General features: G+C 43.9%; 1 protein-coding gene across 3 annotated transcripts in view; it reads right to left on the reverse strand.

Annotated features, from left to right (window-relative positions):
- The window catches only part of gpm6bb (glycoprotein M6Bb), a 33,619-nt gene extending 6,362 nt beyond the window's left edge, over window positions 1-27,257 (reverse strand). The window contains exons 1-4 of one of the 3 annotated variants that reach the window (XM_035175429.2): window positions 27,105-27,257; window positions 2,027-2,213; window positions 986-1,142; window positions 594-762 (exon numbers count right to left, since the gene is read on the reverse strand). In XM_035175429.2, coding sequence (XP_035031320.1) covers window positions 594-762; window positions 986-1,142; window positions 2,027-2,213; window positions 27,105-27,108 — 517 coding nt within the window. In that variant the 5' untranslated portion in view covers window positions 27,109-27,257. Of the gene's footprint in view, window positions 1-593; window positions 763-985; window positions 1,143-2,026; window positions 2,214-10,418; window positions 10,559-27,104 lie in introns of those variants that run through there. The other 2 variants (XM_035175430.2, XM_035175431.2) reach the window with 2 other exon arrangements.
- Between the last annotated feature and the right edge of the window lie 485 nt (window positions 27,258-27,742).

Here is a 27,742-nt window from a genome sequence, read left to right on the forward strand (position 1 = left end):
ACGTCCAATTTGATACGTGTCAAAAAGCACAGGTCAACAAACAATTAGAGGTCGGTGAAGGAAAACAAGAAAAAGATTAAGGAGGTAAAATAAAAAGCAATAAAAGACAATAATTAGATAATAAATTGCCACATGTGTTACCCTGTAAAAAAACACAGTCATAAAAGATGTCATTTAAAACTACAGCTGTCTGAGTTTAGTAGCCTGATGGCAGAAGGAATGAAAGATTTGGAGTCTTGGTCAGTTCTCCTCGGAGGTACATGATAATGGAGGCCTGAAGGCATCACCGTGAACTCATGAGATTTTAAAAAGGTTCAGGTTGGCTGATAATATTCTTTGCCTTCTTTTTCACCTGACTCTCCCAGAGGGAACATCCGGCTGGCCCTCCCTTATATCAGTTCCAATCCTGATGGACCAGGGCATCAGTGTTTTACCAGCCCTCTCTGGCCCTCTGCGTGTTCTGGACTAGCGAATCCCAACCAAGTTTAAACCCTCACTGACCCAGCACCGCCCTGGTCCCTGGGGCAAAATATCTCTCCCAGTGAGTGGAGCCTGATCTCCTCAACAAGACATTCCTATGACTATCCTCTTACCATATTGACGAACATCCACGCAGATGGAGTCGATGTCGGTGAGGTTGGCAATGGAAGACTTCATGGCAGCACAGGTGGACCACATGTTGTAGAAGAGGAAGACGGGCACCGCGGAGAAGCCGAACACACCGAGCCAGGCCACGCCCAGGATGTATGTGAGGAAGACAAACTGAGGACGCAGCGGTGGAACAATGTTAGCGTCACCGGACAACCATGAAACTGGAATCAGGAGTAAAATGGTAACAATTACACTCTTCCCCATCCCACCTTTTTTTCCCCTCACACTTTTTTCCAACAAATTTGAATCACATGGCATGAAAGCATTGTTTTAAAGCAATCAGTGTATAAAAATCAGGATTACACCTGGCACGGTGGTTTTTGTGTGAACATACCATTCCACTGATGCAGCGTCCACAGATGGTGGTCTTGAACTCGCTGTGCAGCTCCTTGACTGCACTGGTTGTGTAGAAGCCCTCGGCCAGCAGAATGATCCCGTACAGGAAGAAAAAGGAAGCGATGCCATAGATGACGTACTGCATCAGCTGTACTCTGTTAAGGAACAATGTTAAACACACATGAGTTTTGCCAGTAAAGTAGTTGAAGTGGGTTCAAAACAGCAGAACAAATCAACCGCCATCATGTGTTTAGCCCTGGAGAAGCCTACTAAAAATGTCAGGTTAAGTAACTGTGTGGAACACCACCGACCGTCTGGTGTAAAAACACATGAGTAAACTGGGGCTGGCAGATTAATCATAAACAGATGGATATGATGGAGATAGCAGCCCAGCTTCCCTAAGGCCAAATGTGGAGATAACAGGTGATGCACGTCTCTGGAAAGCGTCCACCGAGAGACAGACTGCCTCTGTGGACATTAAATTAAACAGTGCACTCCAAATCTACACCAACATAAAACATATGTGCATTCCTGTCTCTTGTCATTGCTCTTTTATTGTCTGGACTAATGGATGCTCTGAAACGGGGGGAAAAGTCCATATTAGGACTCATCTCCAGGATAAGGTGAATGTAGGAGACCATATCGGCTAAAAATAGTCCACATAAACTCACCCTGATTTAAAGTGTTATTTCACTTTAGACTGGACCTCTTTTTATTTTCCAGTTAACATTATTTGTAGAGCCAGCTGATGCTGATGCTGATACTGATAGGGAGTAAAACATTTCCAACACCAATAAATCAGCCCATATTTATATTTAAAAAACTGGGCAATGATTCCAAATGACTCGTTATCAAACCCTTACGACAAAGAATTTAATTGAGGCTTGATATTTGATATTTCTACGATAAAAGTTACTATAAATAACTCAGAAAACCCAATTCCAATTCATTACAAGGATCTCGTTTTTATGTTTCTCACACACTGGATGGCATCACAGGCAGCCATGTAAGTACACGCATACAGTGTGAGGTCACTTACACATCAGTCAGCATGGCGTGATCACTGGTGACCTGGGAGAAGTGGGTTTCCAGGATGGTCACGGTGCCAGTGAGCGCCACGTGGCCACATCCGCAGAACAAGGCGACACCTGAGAAGCAGAGGATCGTGGCCACCAGCGACGCGTACGGCACGCCGCCTAGACATTTGATGCAGCACTCGAAGCAACCTGTGCAAAAAAACAAGAGGAATTGAGTCAGTGATTGGCGTCATTTGTTAGAATGAAACTTTTTTCAAATTTAAAAAGGCAATAAAGTCCATTCTATCCCAATATTGGCCCAAAAATCAAATGACTGTGTTTCACTAGGTGGCCAGGAAGTGATCTCAGGGAAATTGAATGTGAGATCCCAGCATGCAGTGGGGGAGAGGCAGGGTATCATGGTGCCATGTGAATAATTTTGCATGACTCATCAGGGCTCGTTAAAAAGATTGCGAAACTTTAAAATGCTGCGAGGGAAACAGTGCAGACATGTTTCATTAAAATTTGTCTGCGGTCACTCGTGATGCTTCCTTCCCCCTCCGCGATGCAAAGCAGCAGCAGACACACTGCAGTTGCTGTGTTGCCGCTGAGGTTCTACACTCCTCACCGCCCTTTAATGTTTCGTTTGACAATTCATCACTACACTTAAAAGGGCAATAATGGCCGTCCAGCAGGTCAGAGCAATGGGTGCCTGCCAAGCCGTAATGGGAATCAATGGCAACCCGCACTGGGGAGAATGAAATGACCCAGATGAGCCTGTCTCATCCAATGTGTCTCTCCGGCTTGTGAAATGGAGCCGCTCGCCGCAATGTACTGTCTGTGGACGCTCAAGGAAACAAACCCCAGTGTGCTCACAATCACATCCACATGTGTTTGACAGGATGTTGTATGGAGTCATGGGAAATTCAGGTCAGTAGCTGTTTATGTTTTAAAGCTTTCACAAAAGCCTGATATCAGACTGAGAATTTATCTATAATTGATATAATTGATATTTTTGATTGGATGTGAGAAGTGACAGAGCAAACTCTGCTGTTTCCCTCAGCTCTACGGAGTGTTTTAGCTTCTTTAAACCATTGTTTTGGTTTTGTGGTGCACGTCACAGCAGCAGACAGTTGTTTTAACCTAGAAGCTCAAGTATCACGATTGACAGCTCAGACAGCCTCACGTTAGGCCAAGCATGTGTATAGGCGGGACCTGGATACCGTGGCCCTAGTTCACAACCACTACTGCGCTGACTCTGACCCTGAATGACATCAAAAGTACAAAACGGCAGCATCCGTATCCGGAATATTTTGGCTTCATTTTTGTACAGGAAGTTGAGTCCAATCATACACAAAAACATGTCCCTAAATATATGCTAATATTGCTCCAGTTTGCTGACATGTTTGCTGTATCACAAAGTTACACTGCACCCTAGTGAACAAAGCTTATCTTATTCCAGGGTTGAGAAATCCTAGAGGGAAAATAAGCTTATTTGTAATTTTCTGCAACAATACCACAATAATCATCAGTGAAATGAGACTTTGGATTTTGACAATGTTTCCACTGTAAATTACATAATCTGAGCCACAGCAAAGCCAATGTGCATTAAACAAGATGCGTTATCTTTACAAAAGCCTCAATAAAACCTGTGCATATTATTCCATTAAATATCAACAGCAAAAGAGACTGACTTCTAGTTAGAGCAACAAGTTACTCTGAAGAATCCTTGAAGGAATACAGATTTCCTGTTTCAGCTATTTCTTGTGTGTGGTAGGAAGAAGACTAACATGTTGGGCGGCAGCAGACAACACGAGCAAATCTTTGCTCAACGCGACGTCAAGTTTGTCTCAAAGAAAACAGAGCAGAAATTCTTTCCTCCTCTTCTCGCTTCCTCTACGAGGTGACAGTTCCTGAAAGTTCATCTGTGTTTGTGCTCTTTGCCGTGACAAAGGATATTAAAGCAGATATACTGCTGCTGGGCCCGTCCACTTTTGCAGTCAGACGCTTCATCCTGACTGTTTGTGTAGTGCAGGGAGATAAAAAACATTTTTCTGTCCCATGGTGGGTGAACAAGAGTTGCTATGGCAGCGCGTTAACCACAACTCAATGAGTGCGCCCGGAGCGGAGTCGCTAACTTCCACCGCAGCCCACATTTCACTGATGAGTGTGTGTTGGGGAGGGCCAGTGGGCTGCTGGGAGTGCTCCACAGGATATTGAGCCCAGCTGCAAAGTAAATACAGTCCATTTAAAGGAAGAGCAGCTCTGGTAGTGGATGTCACCGTCAGGTTGCTCTGATCCAGACGCACACTATATCTCGGCCATAAGTCGACAAGCTCCTCAGGTTTGAAGCTGAGTCGGACTGGATCCTCAGCCTCGAAATGCTTTCCTGGCAATGGAAGTCCCTCATTCTGGAGAGGGTAAAAGTTTCCATTTGAAAAGTGTGTCAGAAAATGAGACATTACAACAGTCATGTGATTGCAATAAGTTGTGTTGTGTCATGAGTAACCTTGTATAACTGTCCAAGTGTCTGTTTGGTTTAAAACCCGCTTTGAAATGCAACACTGTTCCCGGTTGTTAAACTCTCTAAAAACCTGACACCACAGTTCTGGACGCCATGATTCACTATGACAGTCAGTCTACTCGTTTTCCGGAATTTTTACTGGATCTGAAAATAAGAATAAAACGAGGATAGATGGGGAGCTTTGAAGCAGAAAGAAACTAAAATATCGTTGGGTAGTTTGTACCTTGAGTTAGAGACAATTTGAATACTTTAAAACATCTCATTGACTGTGTAACCACCCTCCCCTGCAGCCTGTCACGCAGAAGGTCAGGCTGACATGCCTGCATCTCCCACACTCCTGTAACTCTGCGCAGTTAGAGAGAGAAAAGGTACACTTTTTAATAAGCCATCTGCTCAGGGAGTCTACAGCTAGATACAAGTTAAAATGTCAAATTGAATTTAAGACCAAACTTGCCATGACAATACACACTAAAAGGGGAAAATATTATTGATTCCCATTATCCCAGGTTCTGACGCAGTTTGCTTCATAAGCACTTCCAGGCTTTCACCACCGCAAGTACTCATCCCTCTCAAGCCACTTAGCTACCTACCACCTAGCGAGCAGGCTGGCTAGAGAGGTATTAGTTTGACACACCAACGTAACCAGAGACGTACTAACGATGCAGCAAACACCAGAACTGATAATTCTTCTTCTCTGGATGGCTTTGTTGAGCAATCTGAATTCAAGACAGTCAAATACTATTGACCATATTCACAAATCACAATTTGTCTCATAGGGCTTAACAAAGTGTGACATCCTCTCTCCTTAACCCTCGATAAGAGTGAGGAAATACTACCAAAGAAAACTTATTAACGAGGGGTTCTTAAAGAGATGTTCTTTTGTTAAGGGCCCAAAGAAGAGAAGTGTCGAATTCGGTGCGATTTGACACAATACATGTTCAATATTGTATCTAATAAACAGGCGACCAGTGTTTTGTAGCAGCGGAGGCTAGGACTCATCAACGTAAGTGACGTTGTGGATCACAACAACGGAAATGACAACTGATTCTCCAGTCCGAGGAACTTCATACTGCTGAAGAAAAGCCGCAACCAGCATCACTGCAGGCCGCACAAACAGCCCAGTCCAAACAGGCATGTTTAGAAGGGACACTATACTAGTGCATGTTAAATCTAATTAAAGGCATTTCAAGACGGACCCACAAGCAGCTTGATTAGTATCCATTAAACTGGAGTGGCTTGCTTTACAGGCTGTCCGTCCATCCAGGTTGAATGTGTTGGTTCTCCACCTCCCTCTCTCTTGTGTCACTTACCGGGTGTTATGCCTAATAACACAATAAATCCGAGGTTGTATTTTCACAGCTGGACTCAACATGTTGGCAGGTTAGTATAACTCTGTTCTGGCTGACTGAAACAACACTGGCACACGGACAGACTGGCTGCCGCGGTTCACCTATTAGTGACCTCAGGAATACGGCTCTGTTCACAAAAGGGCCTCTGTGCAAGCTTTAGCCTCAGTATTGGACATCAGGGGAGACAGAGACAACATCAAAGCTCAACACCAACTTCAACCAGTCCTGCAAAAAAAGCACCACGGGGACAGCAGTCAAATAAGACTTCTTCAGTAGATGGATTCAAAGCAGAGGTGGAATTATGAAGTAACCGTAGGATCAGTGGAAAGTTGCACGTGTTCTTATCAGTCAATCTGCTGGCTTTAAAGAAGGGTGTAGGCCTACATTTCAGAATGAGTTCTTCACACCATCTTGTTTTTTTGCATCCATCTAATAATTCTAGAAATCTCTCTCCGTCTCTCTGTAGCTCGTGCATCTCGAGAACCGTTCGTCTTAACGGCTTCACACTTATCATGTGTATTGTTACGAGCCCAAGAAAGTGCAGAGTCAAATGTCTATATTAATAAATCAGGCTACGAGCGCTCTGAAGTTTCTCCAAATGTCAAACTAAATCTGGTTCAAAGAGCATGATAGATTCTGCATTTAGACTGATGGGTTACATGTTACATGTTACATGTTATGTCTACATGATCGTCAACCAATATCATTACAATCTACCAGGCAGCAAAATGCAGACTGTATTCTCTGAGTGCACCGCGTGGGATTAGTGCAGGAGTACAGGATATTGCAGTGTAAACTTCAGCTCAAATCTTCCTCCTCCACAGGCAATAACAGAAGGAGCCGGTGACTCTAAACAACAACAACAAGCCTGTAACTAAAGGGATCTTGCTGGCTGGTTCTGAGCAGAGCACTGTAAATGAAAATCACGCTTTTCCCCTCTGATGACTTTCACATGGTCCCTGACTATTAGACCCGGTTAGACCTCCAGCCGCCCCGAGACTCTCCATTCGTCGTCTCATTGCTCCTGTGCATGAATGAGAGGCGGAGAGACAGAATGAAAAACGGCTTGAAAGAGAGAAACACAGACAAATTAGTGACTGTTTATAATGACAATGTCGGGCCTTACAGCAAAGGCTAGACTTCAGGATCACGAGGAGAGAGGAAGAAAAAGCTGCTTGTGTGAGAAAGAGTGTGTGTGTGTGTCTGTTTGTGTGACAGTGTTTGAGGGAGATAGAAAAAAAAAAGAGAGACCGAGAAAGAGTCCAAGAAACTCTGACACAAAGAGCCAGTGTCTGCAGCCCGGGACTGTCCATCACACTGGACTCTCAGGGGCCATTGAGAACGGCAGTGAACCACGGCCCTGCGCTTCCGGCCCAAAGGCTGGAGGCCCAGGACAAGCCCACCGCTGAGCTCCATCCTGTGTGCCCCTCCAGCACCGCACACAGCTTGGCCACAATGGGCCCGAGCAGCCACTTCACACTCCGGGAGGATCCTGTTATTCTAAGCATCTCAAGTCAGCCAATGTGTGAATCAGATGGCTCGGCGAGACGAACATGATTTGCAGGTTAACGGGGATACCGACTGGCAGACAGACACAAAACCCCCTTTTTCCACTGGTCAAACCAACTAACAACCGCTGACTCCTGTCTGCATTGGGAATGGATTCAATCGGCATTCACTCCCGGGTCAAATTATCCTGTAGTAGACACAGGTTTTTATCTGCTCGGCTCCGATCTACACTGATGGAGACGTGAACGTGCTGATTTGCCCACGTTTAAAAAACTAACCCACAAACCACCAGGATACTTTGATTTGGGGTAATTTAGGCGCCCAACCAGTGGGTGCTCCGTGGCTCCAGCACCCACATGTGCCGGCATACTGTCTGGGCCAAATTTACATTGATATGATGTCAAACTTCACAGTTGGTGATTGACTGGATCAACTGGGGGGGGGACTAAACGTCAGCCCCCTGCTCCAAACTCTAACCACCAATCAGAGCGTCACTCCAAGATAAATCAGCGCCTATGAACACTAGAGTACAAATGATTCTTGCATTATTTGATATGCATGTGGCCCTCTGTAAAAATCCTATTTGAAAACCTTTGTTATATTTGTGTATGTTGCGTTACTACAGAATTTTTGTTCCATTAAGTTATACCACATAGTAACAGACAGAGAGAAAAGCCCTAACCCCTGCAGCTGGCCCTGCTTCATCACAAGCCTCCATCCTTCAACAGCATCCATCACGTGAACAGGGAACGTCATCACCACAAAGCTGAAATCTTCCAACAACTGCAGGGCCGTCAGTGGGAAGTAAAAAACGCATGTCTAAATCCTCCTTTTACTGCAGAGAAGAATTATAATATGATTTAATGTGCACACCAGACACAAGCCCGCTCGCATACACCCAAACAAAAAAACCCACATGCAAGGATGTATAGTAAGGGTATGCATTTCATATACAAAATAAATCCCACACGCACAAATAAACACACATGGACACGCACAATTTGAGACTCTTCCATTTTATCCATGAGTCCTAAACAACAAACTGGCTCCCAGCTCCATTGAAACTGGCATTTAGGTTTAATCTCACATCTAGCCTCATTGCAAACAGATGTGTCTGTTTACAGCTAATGCTAAAGTGTTGTTGTTTGTTGCTCCGTTGGGGGCGAACTGCCAAAACACCATTTATGAGAAACAGGCTCATTTTCCACACTCTCCACTTCGAGAGGAACAAAAACTTTTAAAACGCCATAATGGCTGTAATGGCCGCTCCCAAGGGACGGGGGAGATCTGAGCCTGCAAATTTGTCGAGAGTGGTCTTGCTGTTTACTTACCCAACGTCGGAAACTTACTCTGTCTCAGCTAATTGCTGTGTGCGAATGAGGCTGAGAGAAGTGTGGGATGATGATTAATGTGCTCACAGACAATAAGAGGCAATGATGGTCATAATGGACAATATTCTATGTGCATTTGGAGGAACGTTTAAATCTCTCTACTAACAGGCCAATATCGAAATCTCTCCATCAACATTCCCGACCTGACCCGCGGTTTATAAGTGAAGGTACAGCTCCTCATAAAAGGACAGATTAAGGCGCCAAAGTGGTCTGAGGGTTTGAGGCGCCAACCACGTAATTACAACATGGCTGGCCTAAATCAGGTCGGGCCGGGGACCTTTGTGCCGTGTCCTTCGACCCCGTCTCCCTCCGGCCTCATTTCCTGTCAGACTTCTACTGTCTGCTCCCGAAAATGCCAAGCAAATATAGAAAAAGAAGAAGACACATTAATTAAAAGCTGGCATTGGCAGGTACAGAAAATAATGAGAATGTTGGAGGTGTTTAGTATAGACATAGAAAACCCAGATGAAAAAGAAGAGAAATGGATCGTAAATAATAACATCTTATTTCATAAAAGATTAAAGAATAAAAAACGTATGACAGAAATCTAAGCATGACCACCCATTACAATAATAAAACTACAATGAGGTGATGGTAAAGTACGTTTTAGGTAAATAAATGGATTTGGAGAAACGTTACGCCCAAATTCATCGAGAGACAATACTAATATTTGGTGTTTCCAGCTGCTCAAATGTGAGGAAGTGCTGCTTTTATCGGTTTTGCATCACTGTCAAATTTATATTTGTGTCTTATCTGTCGGTAACTCTGCCTCTGGGTGTGACGAGCGGTTCTGACGGATCAGACACGACAGGCTTTTACTACTATTGGTCTGACATTATTAGAATACATGTAACAAATAAAGAGCAAAAAGAAAAATCAATGACTCCCTGCTGATTTCTACAAGTAGGCGGGGATGAGTAAGTTAATGACACTGTCGCTTTAGTGTTTGCAGCCCTCATGACTCTCTGTTTGTGAGACTGGTAATAGCTGATCCATTTATCTTCGTCCTTGCCAGCCCCTCATTCGCCTCATTTATCATCTGTCCGCCACGAAAGAACAACTCACACGCACCCTGAGCTTTGATTGATCTGCCGCGGATCCTGCAACAGGCTCAATGTCCTTAGAAGTGACACTCGTGTGATGATGAACAGCGGCAACACACACACACACACACGCACACACACACACACACACACACACACACACACACACACACACACACACACACACACACACACACACACACACACACACACACACACACACACACACACACACACACACACACACACACACACAGCATCACCCCTGCAGCAGTGTGTGACTTCCACTAATTAGATCATAAAACAAGCACAAAGCAAAAACACACTCCTCACATGACATCAGCAGCAGGTTTACAGAGGCAGCGATGCACGATTTGCTAATAAAATATCATTTGCAAAACGTTAAGTTTCGTGCATGCAAACACTGACACAAGGAGGCTGCTTTGACGTTTAAAAAAAAAAAAAAAAGCCCCTGCTGAGAAAGAAATCTACCCAACTATTGTGCTGAGTGAAACCAAGCAGCCTGGAGTAGGTCAAAGCCCCAGTAAACACAGCGGTGAAAAGATCTGCACTGGCTCTTTGTCAGTGCTCGTTGGTACCTCTTTTGTCCTGACCCTGCTCCTGGTTTTCCTCTGATGGAGTTTCCATGGTTGGTTTTCTCCCATCCAGCAAAAATGCTTCCTTGCAGCAAATTCTCTCTTCCTCTCTGTCCCTCTGTACTCTCTCCTCTCTCAGCTCTCTCTCTCTCTCTCTCTCTCCCTCTCTGCTCTCTCTCTCTCTCCCTCTCTCGCTCCTCCACTTTTGCGTTTCCGTCTCGTCCACCGCTCCACTGTACATCACAGTTCCTTTCCAAGATGCAGAAGTGGTTCTCTCGAGCTTATTTGCATGGAATTCGCTACTTCCAGTTAGCACTCAAGTCACCGGTGTACTGATAGGAATAAAAAGCATTACAAAAAGTCCAACTTTGATTATTGTTCTTTAAATTAATTCTCAATGGGTCTAATATGTGTATTACCCAATGATAGGATGACATAATAATATAATGTGCATCATTAAAATCCAAACGTGTGGCTATTAGGAATCTCATGATTGGTTTGGGGGATTCATTTAGAGTCAAATTAATTTGTCCTGTTATTGACGTACAAATCATTGTACATGTCCTGAACACTGCGCTCCCTCGCTTGTGTTACAATGAATAGTAACCTGAAGAAAGCAGCCTGGTGAGAGCAGGCTTGTTATATCAGTGAGGGGAGCGTAGGGGGCCCCTACTTTAGTTGTGGGTGAAAACCACTCTTTGCTGCACAATCACCTTTTTCTAATTCATGTGTGTGTGTGTGTGTGTGTGTGTGTGTGTGTGTGTGTGTGTGTGTGTGTTCCTTCATCTCCTGATTGGCACCATATGCCCTCTGCTCCTGCAGCATACATTAGCAAACTTTGACCGCTGTCCTTCCTCCATCTGGTGGCTCTGAACTCACATAAAGAAAAGAGACAGGAAAGGAAAAGCAGAGCAACATTTCCTAAACAGAGAGAACGGGCGTCCTCTGGGCCGATATAAACACCAGAGGAAACACGATGCGAAAATGGAAGAGGGGTGGAAAAGTGAAATGAAATTTAAGAAGGGTCAAGGAGCTGATAAAGAAGGGAGAAATGGGAGAATGCAACAAACACAAAAGGGGGGATGATGCAGTGGGACACGACCTGTCAAAAATAACAGAGGCAAGGGGAAGATGGACGGTGAGAGACGACCAGAGGAACAGACAGTGAGAGGGAGATGAGGAGGAAAAATCTTGGCCTGTGTTTGTTTGGCAACAGCAGGCTGAGGAGCCCCAGGGGCATGCTAATGAGAGAGGGGCCTTTCAGCGGTGAGGGGGAGAGTTCTGCTGGAGAGGGGGCTTCTCACGGACACCAGACCTCAGAGAGGAGAGGGATCAGCAGGGGAGGGGGAGCCTCGGGGGTCAGGGAAGTGAACTTAGCGGGGATCCCACAACAACAAGTGCCACACTAATCTGAAAGCTTTTTCACCGTTCGCCCTGTAAAACGCCAGGAGAACTGACATCATCCTTGTAAAGTGGGGGGGAACGGAGCCCGTATATGGACGTGATGGTTCTTTGAACGCTTTATAAGAGACATACAGCTGTTTTTGGAGGTGGCCGCACTTGTGTTCTCTGCATTAAATTACACTAAAGAGCTCAAGTGAAGCTTAAAAAGAGGACTAAATGTATATCACACTAAAGCAGCTCAAACGTACCGATTATGCCAAAGTCAAAAACAACGTGATGATCCATCTGCAAACATTTAAGAGTGTGGACAACAAGATGTTTGAGTTTACTGCAGAGAGGATTTCAGCATCTGGGATCCCATTGCAAGAGCTAATGTGAAGCCCCACTCCCATAAAACTTAAAAGAGAAACAGAAAATGTGAGGAATTAACAGGAATTGTATTCAGACTGCATAAGAAACAGCTTAAACAATGCCCTCAAAATAGATAAACAACAAAGGGAATACTGGTTTGTAAAGTAACTATACCCCCGCAGCGAGGTCGAGAAATCTTTATCAGCCCCAAAGGACAATTTGTTGCACAGCCAGCAATCAGTGCATGACAAAACAGACGATCAAAAAAGCATAATGTTGTTAAATACAATATAAAACCCCCCCCAAAAAAAGACTGGTCCTTCTACAAAGATCTCTTCTTGTGTGAGTCAGTGATGTCCCAGCGATTTCCCAACGATGCCCTGAATTCGGTTTTTATCCCTTATGGACAATAATCCGAAACCGAGAGACAGATAAATATGTTACGAAACATATGAAGTCTTATGTGCATGTGTTTATTGAGTAGTCTCAGCTTTCTGAGAAAGGTTTAGTGAGAAAGTGTGGTCAAAATGTCAAATCAGTGCAAACAGCTGTTGAAAGATGTGTCTCTAAAGGCAAATCATGAAGACCGTTTTATCAGTGATTGTGAAACGTTCATATTCTTCATCTTGACCTCTGCTTCAATCAGACACATGCCTGGAAGGTCCACTGAGACAAACGCTTATAAAGCTGATTGGGCAGAAAAAAGCTTTGCTCTTTGCCTTCTGGAGCAACAACAAAACTTTACAGGGAGAATGAAGCCCATTAGTTTCATACATTTGATCTCAGTTCAATCAGCAATATCAAAATCATAGCTCATAGGTTTGGGTGGTGTAAGGCAATTGGCTCTGACACAAAAGGTTATGACGGCCATGCAGCACAGTACAACTGTATGAATATCATTTGACGTCAATTGGTATTCATGCAGCTAATGAAGGACCCAGTTATTGTGAAACATGAATGAACGGGTTGGTGACAGTCAGCAAATGCACGCAGGACCCGTCTGATTCTACGGATCCAATGAGTCGTCAAGTCGAGTGATACCACTACATAACAACATATGCTTAACTTTATCAATGGTAGTTATATCATTCAATGATGTGATACCCATCACTAATAAGATAATATTAATGGCTAATAATAATATCTACGATGCTGCACGATTAGGAGTCCAACATTGGCATCCATTGAGAATTCTGTTTTAATATTGGTCCAGAATTTACTCTGCTCCAACTCTCTTCCCCAGCGAGTCAATAACTTCTGTCTGCTGTCGTCTACTTTATGTTTATTAGAGATTTTTGCTGAAAGCCGAGCTGAGAGGGTCTGTAAAACTAAAACAATAAAAAAAACACATGAAACAGATTAAAGCTGCAGAGTTTTGTGTATTTGTCCCTCTGATAAGTTCATTTCATATGTCATATCATCATTTGACAAACTGTGTTGATTAGTGGAGCTTTAATTGAAATTGAATGACAACATGTTATGTAAAGCAGTGAAGAATGAATGAAGAAAGACCCATTCAGAGCAGAAGACTGACCAGACTAGTGATTAGACATCACCATGCTGCTGTCACCAGTGCTGTGTCAGGCTGAGTGGCAGTGGGAATAATCATGTGAACGTCGGAGGTGAGGCCTGAGTGCGGCGTGCTCAGCCCCAGTGCGAGACAGCGCCACTCCCCTACTCGAGGACACAATCTGAATGATGATGAAGCTCATACAAATGGAGTGGGGAGGGGGATTCGTTGTGGGTCAGCCTTTTATGCTGTGAGAGACTGGGGGCCCTGGGAGCTCCTCAGTGTTCAGTCACCCGTGAGGACCTGCACCCTGCTCCGCTCACACTGGAGGAAGGATTTCTCAAGGAGTGCAGTCTGTGTCCTGGGCCCGAGCACCCACTTAAAAACACTGACGACAGACTGGGAAAGCTCAAGCTCAACTCCAAAGGCTGTGTGGAGCGGCCCGTATGAGCTATGACTGATTGTGAAGGACGAAGTCTGTTAAAAAGCAAAACAATAAACCAAACCAACCGTCCAAATATCCCTGAATATTTTGCCACTCTTGTCTAAAAAGCTTCTATTATCTTGTTTTTAAACTTGGAATCCAGGGACACTGAGATTTTTGTTGATTCCTCTTTGGCAGTTTGTTGAAGTCAACATCATTCCAATGAACTGTGGTGGAATTACTGACCTAGATTCAAAGGCAGGCCCTCTATAGGTCAATCTGTCCTGTATGTCTGCCATCATGTTTGACGTGATGAGTCCAAGTCATCGATTGGTTTACAAAAAGCACTGCACTCACCTCAAAACCCATTATTCAGATCCATACGCTTGTTCGCTGACCCATTTCCCCCCCGTAGGTCGACAGCAGAACAAAAATAACACAACTTCTCTGTGACTTTTACTGAACAATTCAACATATGATTTATTATAACACTCCATAAAGTGTATGCCTCAAATTTACCCTATAAGTTAAACTTATTTTGCCATATGATGAAACAATCTACTCTACAGGCTCTGCATTCGTATGAAAAAGAGATTCCTCAGTCTGCAATGGAAAAATAAACATGCTAACTGTCTATCATTCACTTTAGTAAGACATGTGACTGTGAGAAAGAAAACCACAATGGGCTGAATTATAATGAGCCCTGTGGTTCCTTCTGGCTGCCTCGAAAAACTATAAATTCAGAAGAATCATGAAATTCAATACACTCAGTCTTTGAGTGTAAAAGGTTAAAAGGCATTTAATCCCTTTATGGTGAAAAAAAAGACTTTTCAAACTTTATACTTGACCTTGAATGAGTAATTTGGATTCGGACTAAGTTCCAAACCCTGTGGTATTGAATGTCAAAATTGTGAAAAATGTCCATCACAATTTCCTTTTTGAATAACACACAACCCTCCCCCCCAAATGGTTGGTTAACTATTACATGAGAAAAAGAAGCAAGGATCTCCGCCTGGTTGCTTGACTCCAGCAACCAGTCAACTTGAAGGTCACAATATCTCCTTCTCTTCCAGAGTTATGTGAAATATTGCCCATTAGTTAGAATTGGTGGATTCATTCCTGAGTTATGGCCATCAGAATGACCTTGACCTTCGACTGCCAACATCTGAACATTTCAGCCTTGGGTCCAACTGAATTGTTTGTGCTGAATTTAAGAAAAAGAAGAAAAAAAGACCTGAAAACATTTCTGAGATATCATGTTCACGAGAAATTGGACGAATGGACAGACAACCCCGAAAAAATATTTCCTCTTGTCAACAGCCAACCTCTGTGGGGGATCATAAAGAGCAAAATACCTCTTTTTACCCACAATGTCTGGAAATCAAATATATCCTGCGATCTCTGACTGAAAAACTATATTATAATTATAAGATAGTGTGAATGATTTCCTCACCACAGGAATTGAAGTTACTCGCCTAAATTATATTTGTTATTGTCCATTCACCCAACTGAGAGTTTATCAGTTCCGATATTAAATATTTGGATTTTATGAACCCAAGACCTCATAATTGTAACCTGCCATCATCCAACCTCAAAATCAAAGTGCTAAACCAAACTCCTTCATCCTTGTAGTGCTGCAATTTATTCTTCCTACTTTTAAGTTCTTGGTGGAAATCCAACTCCTCTATTCAATTTCAACCAGTTCTAATAGAGGCATTCTTAATGACTTGACATTTCTTCTACTGTATAATTTCCACGTTGATTTCTTTTTGTCTTTACTGTAATTATGAGTGTTTGACCAAACAATGCCCCGGGTATCTGACTCAGCACTTCACTAATTGCATGTTTGTGTTACTATCGTGTTAGGCCTGGAAAACGAAGCGACGCTCGCTCGCGGATGCCTGGCAGCCATGTTTTTTTCCTTTAAAAATGACCTCACATCCCTGACTCTCTGGCACCTCCACAGCCACTGCGGTTTTGGCCCATAAGCCTGTTGCGGGGAGAGTGGGAGACGCAGATGCTTCATATTATCCCGGCTCCCATGCTTATATGGTGCCTTGGAAACAGCCACCATGGCTTGGCCGGACAGAAAACCCCATTGCAATATCAAAACCTAAAGAGTTTCAGAATTTCAGTTTGGAGTCAATAGAGCAAAGCGAAGCCAGGAAACAGAAAGAGAAACTTGGAAACGAGTGAAAGAGGGATACAGACAGAGGGAGGGAGGGAGGGAAAGAGGAGTCGTTCATAATAGCCGTACCCCACCACCCCTTATTAAGGCCGCGAACTTCTGCCATTTTACAGGAAAGTAGAGGTCTTTGCATAATTGTTTGTTTTTATTTCACTGTGTATTAAATATTTTAATGATGCCTCTGGTCCAAGAGAGGCTTTGCCGTCTTTGTGGTCTGCTCGCCGAGTTACATTATGGAGCCAGCGAACCGGGAGCCAGGAGGTACTGCAAACAAATACCTCCATTATATCGCCATTATCCAGTTAGAATAATGCTACATAATAACTTCTTGTCTATTGTGATAAGAACAATGAAAATACCCAGATACGCTGGAATAGATGAAAAAAATGAGGGTTATATAAAAACAATTTTCTCCCCGGGGGATGACACAGCAGCAGCAGTTTCTCTTAATGGTAAAAGGTCCATTCTATAAGCAGGCAAGCACTTAGCAACAATGCAGCCTCTGATATTACCAAATGTGACGATAAACGTACACTCATTGTTTACGGTGTCGATTCTTAAAGGTGCAACAGCAAAACAGATTCTGGCCACTTGGGGGCTGTTTAGGTTTTGAGCTAATATGTCAAACACACAGTAGCAAAAAGTTGACTATTCACATACATCCGTGACCGAGCAATGTTAGAGCGAGCCAATGAGATCACGTTAATCCGAAAGAGGAGGCTGAGGAAGCAGGTGTGTTCATCTGGTCTTGGATATTATTTCTCTTGCACTTCTCCTTAGTATTGCATCGATAGCTAGCATTGAATGGTTGCATGAAAGTCGCCTATATTATGTCCCGAGCACGACACTGTGATTTTTGTTGTAACGACACAAGGACCACCGAGTTGCTTCTAATGCTACTTGAGTGATCTGACAGCAGTCAGCCTGAATCCTCATGGAAGGAAATGTATTTGTTTTATCTTGTGCTGCACAGATTGAATACAAGCATGGATATCCTGCAGGCAAATGAAGCAAAAAGCTAAATCAGGCATGCTATCTATTTTTTATAATCTGATATGTTTTAATTTGATGTCTCGCACTCTTTTGTGTCCATTTTACACGGTCAAGGACCTCCACACATCAGATGTTCTCACACTCAAGCTGCTGTGATGGCAAACAACACAGGGCTGGAGGCCGTCCTTCATTTCCCTACTTGTTGCCGTGTTGCACGGTGCATAAGCATGTGAACACACACACACACACACACACACACACACACACACACACACACACACACACACACACACACACACACAAACACACACACACACACACACACACACACACACACACACACACACACACACACACACACACACACACAATAGAGTCATAATGAAGCACAGAGACGGGAAGACAGCAGACGAGACTCTCCAGCTAATCTCGGGTTACTTCCCATGAACAGCCCCCACACCCTCCCCCAGCTGCTGGGATCCCTTTCTCTGCGTCGCTCCCGCCGGTCCCATTGTCCTCTTGCCTCACACTGCTAACCTATCACCCCTTGACCCGAGACTTTACCCTTTTCAAACCCTCCAGCACAATCCCATCCCTCAATAGAAGGAGCAGAAGCCTCCTCCTTTCAGCCAGGCCCAGTTGCTAGCCTCGTCGGACCAGCCAGCCAGACCCCACCGTGTCAGGATTCACCGTCAGCGCTATGACAACAGAGCAGCCAGCGAGCATATCACTTTAATGCAATTGTTCCATGAGGCGCTCCTTCCCGTGTCTCTAAGCCCTGCGTCCTGGGGCTGGATCCTGGAAGGGCTAAGAGTCGTTCGTAGCCTGAAACTGACACTTCCAGCCCCGCAGAGATGGTGTTTGTCCTCAGATTCATCACAGAATCGGATTAGACGTGGACTTAAGTGCCAATAACCAATTACCAATAAGTACAAAGTACAGGACATAACAAGAGAAAGGTGGAGGCTATTCTCTCTAGTGGTTTGTACAGTATATGTTCCACCCTGGCTGACCTCTGCGAGAGTGGGTCAATCCATTATATTAATACTTTAAGCACTGGTAGGCAGCTCACCAACAGCAGAGACTTTGCTGTCCTATTGTCCAACACACTGGACACTAGAAAGCAACTGTGCAACGTAGAACCCATCTATGGCTCAATCTGAAGTGATGTAGTCTCTATATCAGTATCACTGACATATACACTGTGACAAATGTATTCTTTGCACAATCCAACACTGAAATTATGTGGAAATACATGATGCATACTGCAAACACAAAGAGAACCCCTGCACCAATACAGAGAATAGACAAGAGGAGAACGCTGATTCTTAAAACTTGTGTTTGGTTTATAAATGCAACTGTTTCACCTTTCACCTCCAAGAATTCTGTGTTCACATGTTCAGATCCCAAGCCAAATTTCTTGGCTGTAAATGAATAAATAAAACACTGTTTACTTTGTTCCTTTTTTGAACATTTGCTCCTTACAGTGGAGAAAGAAGCAGGACAATCACCTGCCCAGCAACAGCAAACACAAGACAATCCACACAAACTGCCATTGGGTGCTGTACACTTCAAAAGGCATGAAACAACTTGGGAGAAACTGTATGAGACACTTTATGTGAAAGCTTTCACACACTGCCACACTATCTCTCTCTAGACACACACATGCAGGATCATGTGCTGATTTGCAGACAGCTTGCTCTGTTCATTCCAGATGCTTCCACTCCGTCGCAACATCACTTACGTATACTTCCAGCTGTGGCCACTCTATTGTTACAGTATTGTTTTCCTCATAGCGTGGAGGTCAAAAGCTAAGATGACTTAGGAGACCACTCGGTGGTGTAGCTGTATTATTACTACTGCTCTCTGATCTCTCCACTGGTCTGTGTGTGGTTACTGTGTCAAGGGTGTCAAGCTGTTTCTCAGGCCGAAACATCTGGGATTTCCTCACCACTGTAGTGGGAAAGTGACACAAAAACCTGGCAAATGGTAGACGCGTCTCACATTGAAGAATGACTCAGTCGAGCGGATACTGGGGATTCCAAGTTGAATTTATAAAATGTTTCTTCTTTCAGCATTTAGTCAAATTAAATCTATCTTAGGAAACCACCAAACAGTCTGTCTGTAAGGCAAACAGCTTCCCCCCAAAACAGTCTCTCTCAGCTATTGCGTTTCCTGCAGCTGTCGCTTTAGAATAGCTCAGCTATTTCAGATTTGCATCTGCTTTGCAGAAGTGCCTCTTCCTGCCGATCAAGCCTTTCTCTGTAGGATAATGTGCCGAGAATAAAAACTGTCACTTGGAATTTTTTTTTTTTTTTTAAATAGAAAAATGATTCATGTCAGGAGAGAGAGAGACAGAGAGTGTGTCAAAGTGGCCTCTTAACTTTGGTTTCACTGTGTCACATGCAGCATCACATCACAACAACATGAGTAAACAGGGAGTCATGTGCATTTGCCTCATCAAAAGCAACACAAGAAGCAGTGGGGACAGATCTGTTTTTGTGGCTTAGTATTTAAGCAAAAAAATATAATAATATTAATATCTCATGTGGGATATAGGAGTAAAGAAAAAGTCAAGGGTTACATGGCTACTCATTGAAATTCCTGATTAATTCATCCCGAGCGTAGCATTTGGCTGCATCCAAATGGTCTCTGGCACGGCTCTTCATATGGTGAGCATTTCTCATTGGTCTGCTGGGGTACCCCAGATGCTTTTGTCTTACGGTTGTTTAGCAGCTGCGTAAAAGCGCAGAGGACAAAGACCTATCTGTGGAGGGTTGAATACGCTCAGCGGGCACTCGGCCAACAGCTCAATCCTACAGGCTCCCACAGTTGAAAAGCAGACCAATGCATTCTGCTGTCGCTCCTCACAGATGATCTTGCAGGGGAATTTAGCCGGAGCCCCTATTGTTTCTTCTCATTTCACTTAACTACTTTCAGGACTGAAGTGCAGTCACGTTGATCTCCTACATATTAATCTATAAAGAAGTTGTTGAAACTTTAGATTAGTACATGCACTTATGCACTTTCCACCCAAATGGGTAGAATGAACACATTGTGTTGAAATTGTCAACCATCTTATCTGGAAACACCTCTCACCCTTATCTCTGATCTGAGTGTAGAAAATTGTCAATGAAGCATCTGTGACAACTCCAGCAGGTTTCTAAAGGACCGTCTGGGACTTTTAAGGACGCTTTCACACCAAATTCAGACTGTTTGGTTTAGTCCAACCCAAAACAGCAGTAAAAAGTGCCTCGGACCACGGCCTGGACCAACGGACCACAATTTAGACAGACCAAAAGAGGTGGTCTCATTCTGAATCAAATTGTACCACAGTTTAGATCGTTTGCAGTGTGATCATTTACACTTTTTTGGATAGTACAACTGAAGTTGGTGATGCTGGTAGTAATACTATAATGACATTACAGTGGCAACAAAATCAACCAGTTTATTGATTTTCTCCCTTCAAATCGAAAAGACTAATATCCGCCAATGTCAGACACACGCCCGTCTATAAACCAATCAATGCTAGTGTGCTTCAATTTGCAAAGTAAAACCAAAACTAAGCAGTTAAAATGTAACAAAGACATAAACCTTAATTCAGACTTTGAGATGTAAAAATCTCCAAAGTTTACTACTTTGAATTTATATTGTGAAAAATGGTGTAGAAGCCTTAATGGAGCTAAATGGGACAAGTGAGGAACATCCAATGTTTGGGAAACTGACCACAACAGGCTGAGACACTTATATGTCCGAACATTCACTATATGGACAAAAGTAATGGGACACACCTCTTCACATCATCAAATTCAGGAGTTTCATTCAGTCCCTTTGCCCCTGGTTGGATTAGGCCCCTTAGTTCGAGTGACGGGAAATCTTAATGCCTTAGCTTACCAAGATATTTTGGACAATTCTATGCTTCCAACTTTGTGGGCACAGTTTGAGGAAGCCTGCCCCAGTGCTCAAAGCAAGGTCCATAAAGGCATGTTTGGATGAGCTTGGTGTGGTAGAACTTGACTGGCCCGCCCGGAGCCCTGACCTCAACCCCATCGAACACCTTTGGGATGAACTAGAATGGGGATTAGGAGCCAGGTTTTCTGGATGAATGGGCAGAAATTCCCAAGGACACACTTGCAGAAAGCCTTCCAAGAAGAGTGGAAGCTGTTACAGCTGCAAAGAGGGGGACCAACTCCATATTAATGCCTATGGATTTAGAGTGGGATGTCATGAAAGCTCCTGTAGGGGCAATGTGCAGGTGTCCCAATACCTTTGTCCATATAGTGTAGCTTAGTTGACTTTAAGCAATGAATTGAACTTTGTTCAAATTCACAATTTTAAAAAGTTGGTAATCAGCAAACATTTAGTGGTTTAAGGCTAAAGTGCTCAAAACCGACTAGTTCATATGGCGCAGTGAGGCAAAAATATTTATGGATCTTCTGAACAGCCACACTCGAAGGCGCGGTAAAAAGCCTGCAATTATAGAGAGTGGCGAGATGCAATAACTGGAATAAAGGCTCACCGTTTTTGACAGCCTTTCCCCAAAGGCTTTGATAATGTTTTGCACTTAGTTATGACAGAAGTAGTGGTGTGAACTGATGAATGAAAAAGAGAGAGATAAGGACAAACCTGTACAAACCTGTACAAACCCACACACACACACACACACACACACACACACACACACACACACACACACACACACACACACACACACACACACACACACACACACACACACACACACACACACACACACACACACACACACACACACACAAATCAATTGTTGTTTTAACTTCATAAACATGTACACAACAGTTTTTGGAAGATACGGTCGTGAAGCAAACAGCGTTCATGATACATATCTGTATCTGAGTGGCCACCACGTCATCTTATTGAACTTACTTGATGTCACAGTGCAGACAACACTTGAACCAGGTTCAACCTTTTCACGAACCGACCCTGCAGGAACAAAGTCAGTCTAAACATGGTCGTACCGTGCAACTTCTGAAACTGGCTTCAGTGTTTAATACTCGTTGTCAACTCATGGCTCTAACGCTCTGACTCACATCGTGTGTCCATCACAGGGAGGAGTCATTAGCTGGCACAGGCTTCTCTGCCATAGGCGTCACTTCATGTGGGCAAGAGAAAATAGGTCGTTCTGGGAACAACGTTATTGACCATTTAGTCAATGTCCCCATCATGTGATATGGAGAGAGTGACTCAAAGCACAGGCACTATGATGGTTTTATACTCCTCCTCTCTTTTTTCATCTCTCAACCCAACCGATCGAGGCAGACGGCCACTAATCATGTGTTTAGGTTTCTACTTGTTACAAATGGCTTTCTGTTTTCCACTGTCGCCAAGGACTGGCTCATGGGGGAAAACAATATTATAAAGAGTACAATCATGACCTGCCCTATATCAAAGTGCCCTGAACTGACTTTTGTTTTGATTTGTGGCTACATAAATACAATAAACTTAACTTGGCATTTTCTTTGGTGCCGTCAGTGCTGCAGTGGGGCTGAAAGCCTGTTGAATGAGTGAGTGAATGTTCATCAGCTGCCGGGGCTGATCCCATTATTTTACCACAGGCCTTCTGGAACAGTCATCTGACCGTGAACAAAACACTGATACAGATTGCTGCTCCTCTACGGACATGCACAGACGCCAACATATTGTAAAACTGAAGAGAAAATTCAAATCAGGCCTTATTATGCATATATTTGGCAGTTTAACCTTGGTAAATCGTGGGTGTTTTTTTCCCTGAAGCCATGCAGATAAGATAAAGGACAGATTGTATCTCTGGCATATTTCATACAACCCCAGGGTTCAGCTGCCTTTGCATGTCTCAGAAGCTGTGGTCTTTTGCATTTAGTGAGTATTTTCAGATATTTATATGCCGTCCGGGTTCTGCCATGCAGCAGTGGGACTGTGACATCTCTCTAACAAGGGGGAAACTTGCACACACACACAGAGAGAGAGAGAGTCACCCACTTTCATCCCTTCTGTTCAGCTGTGAAAAGGCTTTTAGTAAAAGTGACGACCAAGGCACATGCTTGAACAAGCATCCACTCTCGGGAACCTCTATTCCGATCATTTCATGTCACAATACTCAATGGCGCTCTTTGTCGTCGGAGGAGTTATTAAGCTCAAAAAATATACATGACTGTTCTGGCAGACCTGCAGTGCTGAAGGGGAACAAAAACATATATAGATAAAGGAAGAGGAAAGCAAAGCAGCGACGATCAGAGAGAAATGTAGAACCAGAGAGAGAAGAGGGGAAGTTCAGAGGAGTGCAGCAGGAAGGGAAGCAGAAGAGGAATGAAATCTTGACTGAGCTGAAGTGGCCTCTTTTTCTAGAGCTGCACTGTAAGAGCCTCATCTATTGTGTGATTACCAAATCTTATGCCAGATGGAAAAAAGCCCAGAAATCATGTAACTGTGACAGCAACTTTCCCATTACGGTGAATATTTACTGTAATTATTTGCAAAGCACAGACAAAAAAAGCAATCAAGGGTTTAATGATGGTGACACGGAAACGTGGGGTAAGCTGTAAAAAAAAGCTTAGCACAAACTCCATTAGGACTGGTTCACATCCTCGACTGCGGAAATTCAAGGAAAGCATGTTTTTGGAGTTAAGGAGAAATTCCTTTGATTCAAGGAAAAACAGCCAAGTTCAATTTTTTGTTCCAGACACCTCTGCAGTGACTCATTCTCACTGTGTTCTTCTCTGCATCTCTTGGCAAAACAAGCATGAGCATGTGACCGTCAGATAAAAAAACAGCCGACCCCCTGTTATTGCTCATTAGTTTGACACAATGTTGATAGCAAACACCTCCGCTGGCTCAGCGTTAGCGGCCGTAGTTCTTTCCTCCCCCTCAGACTCCAGGATGAGAGGTCACGGCGCATGCTGTCCACGGCCATGTGTCGGTGACAGTAATCGCTGCTGATGCATGGGCTGCATAATCAAGACACTTTCCAGACATCCTTATATCCTCAAAAAGCTGAAGGAAGGCTACTACATTAAAGACAAGCTGACACCTCGGAGACACGTCCCAGACACACTGTATGTAAAAATCATTATCACGGACACTGTCCAGCTCGTCTGTGCGTGTGTGTGTGTGTGTGTGTGTGTGTGTGTGTGTGTGTGTGTGTGTGTGTGTGTGTGTGTGTGTGTGTGTGTGTGTGTGAGACTGAGTGAACCAAACTGATCAGATTTTAGCGTGTGGTTTTCCACCATGATAACCAAGCTGTTAACACTTGACACCATTGTATGTACGCTAGCAAACGATGAGTCAGTAACAGCTGAGCCGCAGCACTACGGCGAGATGTTTAATTAAAGACACATTCAAAACCGTCAGCTGCGATTAACCCTCCTATACTTGAATATACTCAAGAACAATGAGGTCACATTTGGATCTGGTTCGCAACCAGCCTCGAGGACCTTTTTCCACAAGGCCGCCACACAGAATGCAAAACACCCTGAGCTGAAGTGGATGAGTTTCCATAAGGAAAAACAATCTTTCCTTCTTTCTTTTTTCCCCCTGTTTTACAATCAGGATCTGGCTCCGAGAAAAAGAGATAGTGTCCGTAATTTGCTGAATTTGATTAGTTGAATCTCCTGTCATAGGATAGCCTCAGATTTCAAACACATAACTAAATTGTCTCTATAATATGAGATTGAAGAGATAGTTCATTTAGTTAAGACTTAGAGAGCTTGTAAACTGTTTTTTCAAATTGTGTCTGAAACGCTGCCAGGGACTTTAGTGGACTGAAAACTCTGCTTGTTTTGGACATGTTTGTTCTCTGTAGTTAAGAGGTCGCATGTTTGCGGCGAGGGGAAGTTATTACACATTTTTCTGCAGAAATACGTCAGGCTTTTCTTGATAAAAAAGAGAACATGATCGCAAGAGAGAACATTTTTATCTTCGGGCCAAAGATAAAATGTCCAAGTTGAACTGAAGCCACTTTTTTTCCCCCTCTGTGTTTAGTCAACAAAGAGACTCATTGCATCAAATGTGGGTAATTTTCACAGGAAAGAACCAAACAAGATATTTGTGGAAAATGACTCCTTGTGAACTGAGCTCATGTGGACGGAGGCCAGGTCATCCTCCCACATCCTTAACTCGGGCCTGTCCGCTGTTACATCGCTCACGGCCAGGACAGAGGAGAGTGTCATCACCGGACTGAGGTTCTCCGTAAAGTCAAATCAGACATCATTTATATAACCTCTGAGTGACATCTTCACTTCACAGCTCCACACACACAATCACTCTCAACACATCCTGTTTACATTGGGCGGAAGGGTTCCGTGCACACACATGATCCTGTCCTCTGTTTTCAAAGCTATTTCTCATGAAACAGAGAATCACAGCACAGCAGGGCCGCATCTGTTTCTCTTGACACAACAAAAAAGCAAGTGTCCAAATCAATCTCCTGGTGCACGCAACAACGAAACCAATGACATGTCTTCACTGGAAAGGGCCATAAAGAATCTTTGAATATAAAATGGGAGCTTTTGCAACTCGACAATGCACAGAGGTCATTTGCCATGCAGAGCAATATCTTCTGTGAGAAAGTGTGTGTGTGTGGGGGGTCTAGTTCACAAGGCGTCCACTCTGAAGCTTCACTGAGCTTCTCTCTCTCTTTCTACATTAAGAGCCGCTGAAGTCGCACAAAGGAGCAGCTCCAAATTAGGAGCACAAAGACGCCTCTGTGAGAACTTCAGAGCGAATTAATGAGCACTGATACACATTCTCACACTACAGTGTTCTTCCCCGGGCCTCAGCTGCACCGCCGCAAACAACGCAAGTCCCTAAATGCAGCACAGAGGGTTTAAAACTGACCTTCTCTGTCTTTTTACTGTTAAATATCAGAGTCCAGCGAAGGGTGAGGACATGCTGGGAGTGAAAGTGTTATTCCTGTGCGCTGTCCCATCTGGTTCACAGCTCATCTGAGATTTTGTTATTTTAGAAGTCCTAAAGTCAGCGAGAAGTTATAGTAAACATACGTGCATGCATTGAACGCCTCATTCCTGCAGAGCATCCCAGCCTCCAGGTTGGTGGGAGCACACATGGCCAACACTTGGGACTGATTTAAAGATGGGACTGTGTCAGCTCAGCGCCTCAGATAGTAATTACCAACTGTGGCATAACACACACACACACACACACACACACACACACACACACACACACACACACACACACACACACACACACACACACACACACACACACACACACACACACACACACACCATTTGACTAATGCAATATGTTGCCTCTTCTAGTGTTTTTCCCGTTATTCTTAAGTTAAGCAGCAAATCATTGCTGTGCAGTTTGGTCAGGAAATACCACAAAAACAACCTTTCACCTTTAAGACAATGATTAGAATCAACATGATCAATAATGATCAATAATGATCACAGTGAAAGGTGTGGCCATGTGGGCACCGCAGGACTGTAGTAAGGGACAGTGGAGGCACCCAGCTGATCTGGACTTTTAAACACCTCCACACAGACTCGAGCAGAGGGATCCTGTCAGACTTAATCTCTCTAATCGCTTTCCTCAGGTCCTTCAGCAGACGGCTCTAATGCCGATTCTCCACAAACCGGGTCAGAGGAACGACCTGGTTTGAAAATCAGTTCAGTTTTACGCAGCAGGTCGGCGCGCCCCGAGAAGTTTGGAGCGACAATAATAAAAAAAAAAATAGTGTGAAGCACGCTGTCACCGCCACGCAAAGAGCGACACTCGTCTTTGAAGCCGCACAAACACTCACACACACACACACTGGAACATTTGTTACTAACTCACCCATGTTTTCTGTTGTTGTAAGTTTCCCCCACAAAGTTCCCGATCGGCTGAAAGTTGGAGCTCCTGCAGCAGCTACACTGGTGATGCGTCCTGGGATGCGCACTGGCCGCCTGGCTGCTCCAACACCCGACGCTGCGTCCCCTTGGAGAGGCAGCCTTAGTGACGTCACCACGGAGGAGGAGGAGGAGGAGGGTGGGGGGTGTTACTGATGGAAGGAGGGAGCCTTCATCAGGAAGTTTTCAGGGGTCCACTCAAGCCTTCACGGTGCCCTATAAGCATGAGCTTCTATAACCTAAATTCATTCGAAGCTTATTAGATTCAAGCATTGTCGTAATCATTATAATTAAAGGTTCAGTGTGTAAGATTTAGGTGAAAGGGATCTATTGGCAGAAATCGAATAAATAAAATAATGGTGTTCTCACTAGCGTGTAGTCGTCTAAATTGTAGAAATTGTTATTTTCTTTACCCTAGAATGGACTCTTTATTTAATCAGGAGCGGGTCCGCTCTACGGAGGCAGCCATGTTTTTAACAGTAGCCCAGACTGGACAAACTAATCACTATTTGAGTTTTTATAACAACTGAAGTCTACCACAGGTTCTCTTTCATGTTTGGAAGGGGAGGGTGAAGTGAGGGGTAT

This window comes from Hippoglossus stenolepis, chromosome 13 (assembly GCF_022539355.2).
Source record: "Hippoglossus stenolepis isolate QCI-W04-F060 chromosome 13, HSTE1.2, whole genome shotgun sequence".
NCBI classification, from domain to species: Eukaryota; Metazoa; Chordata; class Actinopteri; order Pleuronectiformes; family Pleuronectidae; genus Hippoglossus; species Hippoglossus stenolepis.